Source organism: Mchenga conophoros, linkage group LG23 (genome assembly GCF_057382185.1).
Source record: "Mchenga conophoros isolate Kocher_MC1m ecotype Shallow Benthic linkage group LG23, M_conophoros_male_GT1.1, whole genome shotgun sequence".
In the NCBI taxonomy this organism is placed as follows: Eukaryota; Metazoa; Chordata; class Actinopteri; order Cichliformes; family Cichlidae; genus Mchenga; species Mchenga conophoros.
In genome coordinates this window covers 22,670,829-22,683,819 of record NC_140547.1, presented here as the reverse complement: position 1 = coordinate 22,683,819, position 12,991 = coordinate 22,670,829, and the positions used below count along the sequence as shown (strand labels likewise).

Here is a 12,991-nt window from a genome sequence, read left to right as displayed (position 1 = left end):
AGATGGCCTGCTGAGTCCTGCTTTTGGATCCTATCTCTCTGTTTTCCACACACTTGACCGTGACTGAAAATAGAGTTAAAAGTTCAAAATGGGTCCACTAAACCTGTCAAGTCTTTGCCAGGCTGCTTCAGGCCCCCAGGCCTTATGTTTAACACCTCTGCTTTAGATTTTAAACGGACTTATTCATTTTTTCAAACTGACCATACCTAAATGGCAACTGTGCAGTGAGAAAGATAAGGTCTCATTCAATCGCCTACGGGAGCATCGTCTAGTGTCTGGCAGATCTGGAGACATGCCAGCACCCGCCCTGTGAAATCAGCATCTCAGCGCACGGACTTGACAAGTGCGCCTCCCTCTGATTCCCCCCCCCCCCCCCCCCCCCCTTCCTCCTCCCCTCCACGCGTTGTTTGACATGCCCGTCGTTACAGGCTTCGCCTCTGGCAGTTTCTTTTTTAAAAGGCAAGCTCAAAGCCGCAGATTATACATTCTGCTCGCAATCTGCGCGGGCGAAGTAACCTACAGTGAGAGAGAGACACACAGAGAGAGAGAGAGAGAGAGAGAGAGAGAGAGAGAGAGAGAGAGAGAATCAGCGGGCTTTCTTTTTTTCCTTTTTTTATTTGAAGAGGAGCAGCCTGCGCGTAAACGGAACCGGGCATCACTTAAGGGAGATTTACGTGGTGTCTGGATAATTTCATTTGTTTGTTTGGCTCTTTTTTCAACTCTTGGTAACTCTGCGGGGTTTTAAGGAGGACGGCAGAGTGAGAGAGCACGCGAGTATCGGATACGCTGCCACTCACAAGTGAGCGCGCAGAGGCACCTGTGGATGCGACTCGCACCCGCCTGATGTTCGGACTGAGACCAGAGACATAGAAAGGATTCTCCGCAACGCTTAGCTGATACTCCTCTCCACCGACTCGTCACCACTCCACTCCATTCCAATCCACGCAGTTTCACTCCAGACCCGCACCCACCATGCCTATGCGCCTCTCCCTCCTGCTGGTTCCGCTGCTGACCATCGCCGGCTGCGACTCGTCCTACGTGCCGTGCGAGCCATGCGATCAGAAGGTGCTGTCCATGTGCCCGCCGGTGCCTGTGGGCTGTCAGCCGGTGAAGGAGCCCGGCTGCGGGTGCTGCATGACTTGCGCGCTCGAAGAGGGCCAGCCGTGCGGTGTGTACACAGGGCCATGCACGCGCGGGCTCCGCTGCCTGCCCAAGAACGGAGAGGAGAAGCCGCTGCACGCGCTCCTGCACGGCCGCGGGGTGTGCAGGAACGAGAAGTTGTACAAACTGCTGCATCCGTCAAAAGGTAGGCTTGTGAAGGGTTACCTGTGAAGGGAACATGGAGAGGCGGTTACTCTTAGTGCTGTGTGTGTTAGTTTAAAGATAAAGGGACAAATGGGAAATGTGGGTTACGCAGCAGTAACACTTCCATGTTCTCCGTGACAGCTCTGATAGTGTCATCGCGCGAATTCCTGCTTCACCCAAAGATCTGACGGTGCAAAGAAATAGTAAACAGCTGGAGAGAGATGTTACTCCTCCCTTGTCAGTGCAGGAATTTTGATGAAGCCCACAAGAGATGCACAAACTCCCTTTCAGAGAGCGAGAAGGATGAATAATCTCACTGCGCTTTCCGCTCTCCTGCAACTTTGTTTCTACTCAGTTTGCTTCTGAGGGGTTGATGGGAGTCTCCTCAGCACTTGAGCTGACCCCCGTGAACTCTTTGAGCAGTTGGTGTGTCCCGTGGTGATCAACTATAGGGCCCTTGTGGGTCTGCAAGTCTTAAATCAGCGGCGTCCCGTTTCTCCTCCCCTCCCTCTTCCAGTCAGACGAAATAAAAAGGGAGAAGATTACAGGTGGTTCTCAGCGGGGCTCCTCTGTGGCTCCAGCAGAGCTGCCTTAGCTTGCACTCATTGTCTTCAAGGTGTGAAATCATGTTTTGCCCACATACCTTCCTCTATGGTTACCTGTCTCTTTTTTTTTTTTTTTGTCTTTAGACCTTTCTTCCTTTCTTTTGTCAGTTCGTCTACCACCTGTGCCTTTTCTCACACACCTGACCCACCTTTGTTTTTGTCCCAACACACAGCCTTCTTCTCCTCTTTCCCTGCCTGGCTGCTGTCCCTCTACATCTTTTCCAACCTATTCTTCTTCTTCTCCTTCTCTCCGCCACCTCATTCACTATCCCACCATCTCCACGATTCACCGTTTCCATTCTATCTCTTGCTCCGTTTTTCCTGCAGAGTTTCAATGGAAACATAAATATTCCTACTCTGTTTTAAACGCCAGCGGGCTGAGCAAGGAAAAAAAAAAGAACTTGAACTATTTTCTTGCTCTGTGATATTGGCATAAAGTCCAGTAACAAGAGGTGGAAAATGGGAAAAGAGCGTGAATCAAAATCTTACTTTTGAACTGAAGGTCAGCTTTGATCCTCAGCCAGAAATGTATTATTTGCTTACAGTGCTGTTGTGCAGTATGATATACGATCGATACCAAGCAAAGACTGGGCCAATATTGCTGATACTAATACCGATACATTTAATTTGTAATAGCAGCTTATGTAGAAGAGTGCATTGAGAGAGAGAGCTGTGATTTTTACTTCCCACAATAAAACACACCTTTCAGCTTTTTATGTATCTTGATACTGTTTTTTTTTTTATCTAAATCTGCCTGTTATTTTAAATGTGTCATAAGCTATAAATAAAATACATGTGACATTTGTCAATAATTAATTTAATACAATTCAGTGAAAGACATACTGAAGATAGAGGATAGAAGCAAAGCATCGATCCTATCACTAGTATCAATCCAATACCAATACCAGCGTTGGTATCGATACTATGGATATCTGGATTGATCCGTTCACCTTTACTTATTTGCTCCCTCTCGTCAGTCTTTGTTAGTCCCGTCCTGATCTCCTCTTCTTCACGTCTATACACAGTCTTCTCCCTCCACTCCCTCCCCCTCTCTCCGGCTCGGCGCTGCAGGCAGGCCCCGGCTGTGCAGTGATTCAGCAGAATGCAGGCTGAGCGTGGGTTTCTGATCCCCCGTCTGTCTGTCCGGCAGTCAGCTTCATCATGAACTCCCCATCTCCTGCTGGGCGTTCTGTTGACACATAAATTAAACAAAAAAACCCACATGCACACCCATGAGCACATGCCCCATAGAGTAAAAACGCTTTGCAGACACCTGACAACCCTGGGCTGTGGATATGCGTACATATATGCATTCATAATAGGCATGTACAGCTATATTAATGCACAAGTGTTCGTGTGTGCAGTCTGACCATATTTTCCATATTTGCTGTTTGTCAGAGAGCAGAAAACCTGTGACATAAGCTGGCATTTAAGTTGTAACAACAGCTAAAAATAGGTAGAATCTAGTTTTTACATTTGAAAGGATGTCTAACAGTAACATCTGGACAGATGTGGCAAGGGAGAATACATGGAAAGATTAGATAGATGAAGATGAAGAAAATATTTTTTTAAGTCATTAATTCCTGCAGGGAGCTGCATAGCTCTCCAGGATCACGAAGAGGAAAAGAGGCAGGAAGAAAGGGGAAAAAAAGTGAAAGATGTGATCAGTCAGCACACGTCAGATTAGACAAGCTTGGGGATTAGCAAGTGAAGACTTGATTGGACATACTGGCGCTGAGCTGCCTCAGATTTCCCTGGGGAAAGAGAGAGAAAAAAAACATTGTCAGCAGGAAACTAGGGGGAATCTCTTTTTTCCAAGAACCTGTCATTAAGGGGAATGGATGGATGACATCATCATCATGAGCTTCATCATCGTCAGTCATCGAGGTTTTAAGCATCATTTGCAACTACACAGTGACCTCAGTTCACCACGCAGTTAGCTTAGTAGCTTAGCGACCATGTCACTGGCAGAACTACAGAGGTTTATATGTGGAGTTTTCAATCTGCCAAAACGAAAGCGGAAACAAGTGCGTGACACAGCAGTGGAAATGGGCCAACGAGGGCTTAGGACACATGCAAAGTTAATGCATGTTTCAGGATAGAAACCCGATGAAATATCAGTTTATAGTGCTGTTTGGGGGGGAAAATAGCCACAGTCACTCACTCTGGCCTCAGTGCAGTCACTGCGGCTGAGGGTGGGGACAAGGGAGAGGGGCGAGTGCTGAGGTTTGTGCGACTCCCCAAAATTTAGCACAGAGCAGTGTTTTTGCACAGATGAAAGATACTTGTACATGAAGCTTTCTGTGGGGGTTGGTACCCAAAATGGGTTGCGGCTGTTTTTTGGTGGCTTGCCACATGACAAGGGTAATAGCATGTTTTCATGGCCATGGGTGCCAGGGTGAGACTAAATATCTCATTTAGGTCACTTGCTATAAAAGTTTTAAAACCCCTGGTCTACATATACCCCAAACTGGCAGCCTGACTTGCCATAAATGTAGCTTATGTTGTCCCGTATGTCAACACATCCAATCTGAATCTGGCTTGTAGCCACTAACTGTGCTAAATAAGCATTTAGCTGGGGCAAGTGAAATCATCACGTTGTGTTGTGACATTTCCAAATTGGAAACTGCTGCCTTGTGCCCTCTTGAGCTTTTTAATTTGGCAGTTCAAGAAGTTGCAAATCCAGGTTGGAAGTCATGGTGCTCTTAATTTTGACCCATCATGTCGAGCCATGTTCACACAGGACTAATATTACAGCTGTTGACTTGTTGGAATGATTACTACTGCTGTTTTTGTTTTGTTTTTCATCTTTAACGTGTAAGCATCCAGTGGAAATGGCCCACCATTACTGACTGCAGATGAAATGTTGAACAGTAGTCCTGTGTGACTCAAATTTTTGCAGTAAAGGAAGCCATGTTTAACAGAGACATGCTTTACAGTTGTTGGGCTGCAAATCTGTTTGTTTGGTTCCCAAACTGTGGGGTGTAGAGTAGGGCTGCACGATTAATCGTTAGAAAATCGCGATCTCAATTCATATTTATGTGCGATCTCATAAATGACAATGATTAAAAAAAAAAAAAAAAGATGACGACGATTGTACCGCATTTTGATCCGGGACGTAATCTGCATGAAAACAAGCGCTCACTCTTCCTGCTCAACAAATGACAAGGGCGGAGCCTTATACCACGTGATACAGAAGCTGGCTACTAAAATTGGCAGAGGCTATTACTTATCACCTGACCAAAGATATGGCTCCCATCAACACTGTGCAAAACGAGGGATTTAGGAAAATGATCAACACCCTAGACAAACGCTACACAGTGCCGTCCCGCAACTATTTTTCTATTGTTGCACTACCTGCTCTATACACGCAGTGTCGAGCAACGGTGGAGACGGAATTTCAAGCAGTACAACATTTTGCGGCAACAACAAAATGTGAGACATTTGTTGTTTTTATGTTTATTTATTGTTTTTATGTTCAGTCTCAACTGTTACGAAGTTAGCGAATACGAATAAGCGCAATAAATATTTATATTGGAAAAGAAAATCGTGAGAGAATCGTAATCTCAATTCTAAGCAAAAAAATCGTGATTCTCATTTTATGCAAAATCGTGCAGCCCTAGTGTAAAGGATCAGCATTAAAAAGATTTAGTTAAACTTTTTGTTATTGAAAGCATCATGCTGGCATTTATTTGACACTTACTGACATTTATAACAGCTGATAAAATTAAAAATTAAAATGTAAAGAAGAAACACGAGAATTGCCATTCAACCACTTCATAAGTCACTTTCCACTGACTGTGTACTGTTTTTCAGGTTAGCTAACACCTCATCTATTCATACCAATAAATCATAAAAAGACTTTTTATTTTGAGTGCATAAATGTGTTCATACTCAAGGGTTCAATGAGTAACCAAATGATTAATGTCTGCTCATGGTGAAAAATTTGAACATCAAGAGCAAACACAAATGATTAATGCTTGCTAGCTTTCTGACACAGGCAGATATGTTACATGTGTAAGAACATTGTTTGATGTTTGTGATATATATTCACTCTTTGCCAATCTAACTATATCTGTATTTATAAAAGTAGATTGATGAAAGTAAAGAAAAGATGGAAGAAATACCCTTCAACTATGTTATGAGTGTTGATGTTGTGCAGTGTGTCCACCAGAGGGCACTATGCAACTTCCCGATTGGCATAACGTGTTTTTGAAACACACAACCAGCTGATCTGAGTAGAACAAAGTCTAAAAACAGTCATCCTCAACTTGCCATGATAAGATTATTTTTAAATTACATTGTGTCATTATCTTATTAATGACTCACTTAGCATTTCTATAGGGAAATTGTGCATGCTTTTGATATTGTTACCTGTCTTAAAATCCTGTATACTGGTGGGACTCTACCAGTTACTATACTAAAAGTGAGTTGGGAAACTCAGAACTTTTTTCAGCTCCTAAAGCAGGACATGCCAGAAAAAGATTGAGTATTTCTGCTTTATTAGCCCTTGGAGAAACACGCATCTGTACATGCCCAAGCATGGTGCAATACACTTTTTGGTTCAGTGCAAAAACTGTTAGTTTTATTGTGCTAAATTACATTCTTCAGTGTTATGTTGTTGGCAGTAATAATGCTCCAACAGACTCTGAAATCCAGCAACAACAGGTTTTTAAGGCTTTCGAAATTTTCCAAAAATAGCAAATGTTTTATACCAAAGGAACACATGGGGCCATAGCCGCAATGCATTTTGGTGTAAATAACACTTTTTTTCCCCAGAAAACTAATACCTATGGGCCGACTAAAACGATCTACCTCTTTTGTGTCTTGTTGCCTCCCAAATAGGTGGACAGCCTCATGATGACATGCTACGTGTCCCAGTCCCACCACAAACAAAGGTGCCCTTATATGGAGATCACATTAGCAGTCGCAAGGCCCAGGCCATGAAGCAGGCCAAGGACCGTAAGAAGCAGCTGGCCAAGCTTGGGCCTGCCAGCAACTTGGCTCCACTCAGCATAGATAAACTGGATCCTCATTTTGTAAGTGATGTAGAGATTACAAAGATGCATACCAAGGTAAATAAAATTAGAAAAGAAAAAAAAAACACTGACTGTTGGTTTTTTGCAAGATTTTGAGCAATTTTTTATTTTTAGTTTTTTTTCCCTCTGAATGAACAAACTTTGGCTCTACAAAATCAGATATTGCATACCACTGCATGTGGCTTCTTAAATTTTCCAGATAATTTTTAACCAGAATTGAAATATTTTGCATGTATATGCATTGTAATCAAGCAGACATTTAGATTTATGTTCTGTGTGACTCTAGGGCCCCTGCAGAAGAAAACTAGATAATCTCATCCAGGCCATGAAGGACACGTCTCAGGTCTTTGCTCTCTCACTGTATGTTCCCAACTGTGACAAGAAGGGCTTCTTCAAGCGCAAACAGGTACAAATGTATCAAAAAGTTAGAGTGCACTGCTACTTTGATATCTGACAGTCTAACAAAGTCAAAATGCCACAACAAATGATTGGAAAACAAGTTCTTTATTCCAGTCTTGCTTTCTTTACCCACAGTGCAAGCCATCTCGCGGTCGCAAAAGGGGGATCTGCTGGTGCGTAGACCGGTTTGGCGTCAAGATCCCCGGCATCAACTACGCTGGAGGAGAACTGCAGTGCAAAGATCTCGACAACAACAGCAATGAATGAGGGCAAACCGGTTGTACTCATTGAGCCCTATTTTTTTTTCGTAAAGCCTGCCAATCAAGCTAGCACACTTTATGACTGACAATCAGGAAAATATGGCACAAATGGTTTTATACTGTATATGTTCAGGTGTGATGGATTCTATCATCTTTAATTTTTTATTTTTTTTTATTTTTTTTTTTGTAATTTTGTAAAGGGAGCCAAATCAAAAAGCTTGCTTAAGTGAATCTGCACATGTAAAGCTCTATTCTGGCTTCCCACTGACTGTGTACTATTTTTGAGGTTAGCTAACACCTCATCTCTTCATAACCATAGATCATATAGAGACAGTATGTTGTGTGCTACGACTATTATAGAATTTATTCCAAAAAAAGACAAGACATATTTTAAATGTGGCTAAATATCAATATTTTTTTATATCTATATATTTGCAATGGTGATGATAAATATGCTAGGTGGCTAAGTGGGAATATCGTCTAGTACTCACTGTGTCACAAATCAAGTACTTCCATAACTTCCATTGTTATTTTGAGTGCTAAATTAAGGGTTCTATAAGTACCCAATGGTTAATGTCTGATCATGCTTAAAAATTTGAGCATACAGGGGGAAATACAAATAACTAATGCTAGTTAGGTTGCTAACACAGGTAATTTTTTTGCTTTTTTTTCAGGTACTAATTTATATGAGCTATTTGCCTATCCGGTCGTTAAGTCTGACGTCACTAGCCGTGTCTGGGCCTAAACTCCGCTGCAGGTCCATATATCAAACGATCACTATGGCATTACTGAGAGTTGAAAAACTGTCTAAAGTCTTTCATCTTTAATAAAATGATCAGCGTCCTGCTCTACCAGGTGTAACAATTCAGTTTAACATCCAGGCATCCATGAAAACGGAATTTATGACATTTAACGGAGTTAGAAGTTAGCAGGAAGTTAGCTTGCTAGCTTCGATCTAAATACAATATAGCATGTCCTGACTGCGGGGTTTTGGAAACAAATTAAAACGTACAGCTCTGTTATCACTTCCAGCATAAATGAAGACAGAAAACTAAACAGCAGTGACGTTTGTAGGGTTACTGAAGTTTGGCTAGCTGGTATATAATGATGTGCTATGTGACCGCTAGCGACATAGCTATGTTAGCATAATATAAACAAGCTAACTTTTTTTCCACTCGATAAAAGTTAATGTGAGTCTTCTCGGTGGTCAGGAACAAATGTAATCGCATGGCAGGATGCTGTAAAAGGACTTCAGCCAGGAGAACAACTGGGATAATCCATCCACAATACAAGGTTAGTCATTCATATATTGCTGCATTGGCTGGGCTGTAGTTACATCCTAAGGTTTTAAAAACTGAGCGTAAATAAATGATTAGCGGTAATAAAAGCCGAGGGAGGTCAACAGTGATCACTGACTGTTTTAGGAGCTTTTTGAGATTAAATAGAAGAAAATACATAACATTAAACATGTTAAAAACACAAAAGCCATATTAAACGCAGACTACTTTAGGCCCGGAAGTAGGATTCGTCACGTCATCACTTAATGACCGGATAAAATCAAAATTTATGGCATAAAAATACATTTAAATTTAAATAGGTGAAGCAGAGATGGGAGAATCTGAATGTAAAGAAAATATCACCCTATACGTTGGCCAAATATTGGTATGGAGATCAGTCTTAAGACTCTTATATCCGCCACGCACTAATTTATCTGCATTTAATGTAGAAGAATATCTTCAGTGTTGAAAAATGTATTATTTTGTGGTCTAATGACTGATAACTTGTACATTTTCACAAATTCTACACTGTGTAAATGAATGCAGAGTGTAAGTGCAGATAATGTACAACATGGAAGTGTCTTAAAGGATGTATACACATTGTGACACAGTGACTAAGTTGGCTGTAGGTGTCCACTGTCACTTAAAAGGTGACAGTGGTTGATTCTGTTCATCTGGACGTAGCGTTTTCAGTGGGAGAAACGTTTCATCACTTCCAAGTAACTTCTTCAGTCTACTGGTACTTGTTAGGCATTTTTGTAGCTCAAAATAAGCTAACAGCGACTTTTTTCATTATAGTCATGCAGCTAATTTTATGATCAACATAGATTCAGAAATGAAAAGGTTTGCTATGAGAAGCTGACAAGCATTAATGAAGTTTGGCATTTTAGTAACACAGCACATTTATTTGGCTGAGACAATGAAAGTTATATGAGAAGATTAGTAGCATAGACTCGGATCATTGTTTTGTATATGATGCTAGAGGTAGCAGCTGGTTAGCTTGGCGGATCGAAAAAAGAAAAAAAAAGGAAGTAAACCTGTGTCTCCAACGCTTTCTAATTAAACAAGTTATGTTTGTTGATTGCTTAATTTGTACAAAAACAAGGGTTTGCAATTTAGCAGAGGTAGGTTATGTGCCAGATTGTTATTGCGCTGGGACTAGTAATTTCCTCATCTCAACTGGTTGTCTCAAGCTAAGAAAAAGAAACCTATAAAATTCCATCCTAGTCAGCTAAGTCTATCTTTTTTTTTGTCCTCCAGTGCACTTGGACTAAACTTATTTGTGGCTGGTGCTATTCTCAGCCGAGCTTTGTATGCTTGTGAAACAGGATGTTCCAAGCAGGTTGCATTTTTGATAAATAAGCCCTTATGAGGAAGGACATTAGGTCCTGCCATCTTAACCCGTGAGTTTTCTTATTGTCAGATTTATGCACATTCTTAATTTTCTGTTATTGATGTTGGTGTAAGCTGAGACAGACCCATAGAACTTTCACTTTCCAGACAGCTGTTTCCACTGTTTGTAAATGTATGTATAAAGTATGTGTGCATGTTCCTGAGTGTGACTGTACGTGTGTGTGTATGTGTGTGTGTGCTAAGCGTACCATACCCTTGTAGTTCTCAGCTTCTCAAAAGCTCTGATTTCAGTTCACATGAGCAGTCTGCTCAAACTACTGTCTGCCAGACTCGGTGCTGTGCATTTCCCTTCACAGCTCGCACACAAATCATATGCAAAGGCCCCGCATTGATTATTTTTTCCATGTGAAGGGTCTTCACTGCCACCACACAGGCAAATGTGCTGGCCAATGGTGACTTGCTCTCAGGGTTCATCGAGTACTTCATTTTGCGAAGAGCAAGGTCGCTGAGTTTTTATGTAAATTCAAGTGCCTTCTGCCCCACGCCAGTTTGAATTTTGATTTGCATGTGGCTCCACAGAGCTGTTGGATGAGGGACAGATCAAGCCCAAAAGAGGAAAACAATTTTAGGTGTGGATGTGGTTTTCACTCTTCAGTCGGTTGCTGACAAAGACTATCGTGATCTTCCAGTCAAAGTGCTGCTATGACGACAGAGGAAAAGATTTATTCTATTGTCAAGCATTTGCCTAATTTGCTGTTTATTTTGTTGTGTAATCCTAATATTCAGTCAATGAAATATAGAAATGTCTCCTCGCTTTATCACGATGGTTGGGGAACACTGACAGCGGCACATCAGCCTGTTTTTCTCAGTGCAAGCCTCTGTCATGCTGTTGATTCAGGCACACGTGTAAACACAACAACACAGTAACACTCTGAACACTTTAATGTGAACATTATGGTGAAATATTTATCAGGTGTGTAATTGATGTACTCGTTTTTTTGTTTTTTGTAAAGGCTAATCACTATTTAAATAAAGTTCATGTACTCACAAAAACTGTACGTCTGCACTTTTGTCACGAGTATTTAATGAGGGGCCTCCATGGTTAACATGTTGAGTCAGTAGTTGTGTGTTTTGCGATTTGCTATCTCTGTGACCTTGATGCTGTTAAAGACAGCCCGTGAGTCTTCACGCAGGTGGCTTCCATCTGCTGTCAAAGCAGAACGGCTCTCTGTGACATCACTGAGTGGTTTTGGCTGCTATCTGTTGCAGCGAGAGCACTTATGAGATGACAAAGAGAAGTTAGCTTGTCTTCATCGGCTCTCTGCGAGATCTAGAATTCTGAGACCCTGAACAATTATTCTCTGTCATGTCTTAAAGACCTCACGCTAACATTTTATCCCAATAAAGTACTTCACTCTTAGACTGCAGGCTTACTCGTGGTTCCAAAAGTAGGATGGGAGTTTAAGACTTCAGCTATTAGGCCCCTCTCCTGTCAGGAGACAGACACCCTCTCTACTTTTAAGCTTAAAACTTTCCTTTTTGATCAATCATATAGTTAGGGCTGGATCACATAACCCTAAGCCAACCTTTCGTTATTTTTTCTTTTTGGCAGCTAGAGGACCTCACATGATGCCATTAGGACCCTTTCTTCACTCCCCTGTCTTTCACTCCCCATTCATCTTATTACCTTCATTCCCCAACCACTCAGAGTGAACGCCTGCCTGTCCTAACATTTCTTCTTCCTACACTCTGTTGTTGGATGAACACAATTTAATCATGGCACATTTTTCCACGTGATTTAACCAAGTACAATAACCCATTTTTGACCATGTCAAACCAACACATTTGGCATTTGGTGGTTTAATGTAACCAGATTACGTATCAACGTAGTATACTTACATTGACTTGAAGTGATTTATTGAAGTACGTAAAGTGAAATTTGTTTTAATTCATTCTACACAAGTGAAAAACTTTAGGAAAACACAATGAAAACTTGTTGTTTGAACAACTACTTTGTTAATCAAGGCAATTACTGCTAGTCTTGCTTAATGAACCAATATGGGGTTGTTGATTTCATAGAGACAAACAACCATTTGCACTTACATTCATGGGTAATTTATAATCACCAGTTAACCTAACTCTAAATACACACTGCAAACCAGCCAGATTGTGGATTTGAACGCAGGCCCTTCTGGCTGTGAGGCAACAGCACTAACCATCACACCACCAAGCTGTCAAACCAGGCTTAACAAAAGTAGGAAAGCTATGATTACAAGGCTTGATGCAGAATTTTCTGTACGTTTTTGTCCTTGACAGGTTAAACCACAATAAATAGCAATAGCATACACGTGGTGTGGGTGTAGCTGTCTGCCTCTTAAAACTCCAGCGATTTTCCTGTAGTTTGACATCTAATGTGATCTTGTGAATTTCTCGAGTCCAGGCAACTAACCACTCTTACTAGATTGTATCATGTCATCTCAAGAATAACAAATTAAGTTGCTGAATTTCATGCAGATGCTACATGTTTTAATTACGTTCACCATAGAAACATGAAATTATTTAGTTCAAATTACAAGTTTGAATCTTGTACATGTAACAACCACCCAATTTCGTTTTTTTATAGGAAGGACTTTTTCTCCTTCTCATTGTTGCTTTGCGCTTGCCCACAAGTGATTTTTCCCTGTTGCTGGGTCTTGACCTTAAAAAATAAAATGCTTGGAGATCACTGTTATTGTGAGATTTGATAATAGAGG

General features: G+C 41.4%; 1 protein-coding gene across 2 annotated transcripts; it reads left to right on the top strand.

The window, feature by feature from the left end:
- The first annotated feature begins 447 nt into the window (after positions 1-447).
- igfbp5a (insulin-like growth factor binding protein 5a) lies at positions 448-11,285 on the top strand. Of its 2 annotated transcripts, none has more exons than XM_085264306.1 (4): positions 448-1,306; positions 6,756-6,985; positions 7,236-7,355; positions 7,484-11,285. In XM_085264306.1, the coding sequence occupies exons 1-4, from the start codon at positions 973-975 to the stop codon at positions 7,613-7,615; spliced, it is 816 nt and encodes a 271-aa protein (XP_085120432.1). In that variant the 5' UTR covers positions 448-972; the 3' UTR covers positions 7,616-11,285. The 2 variants fall into 2 exon arrangements, with proteins under 2 accessions (XP_085120432.1, XP_085120433.1); XM_085264307.1 differs by having other exon boundaries at positions 449-1,306; positions 6,756-6,949.
- Positions 11,286-12,991: the final 1,706 nt, after the last annotated feature.

Coding starts and splice junctions, on each gene's coding strand:
- igfbp5a (XM_085264306.1), top strand. CDS start 973: ATGCCTATGCGCCTCTCCCTCCTGCTGGTTCCGCTGCTGACCATCGCC. Junction 6,986..7,235: donor TTACAAAGATGCATACCAAG/GTAAATAAAATT, acceptor GTGTGACTCTAG/GGCCCCTGCAGAAGAAAACT. Junction 7,356..7,483: donor GCTTCTTCAAGCGCAAACAG/GTACAAATGTAT, acceptor CTTTACCCACAG/TGCAAGCCATCTCGCGGTCG.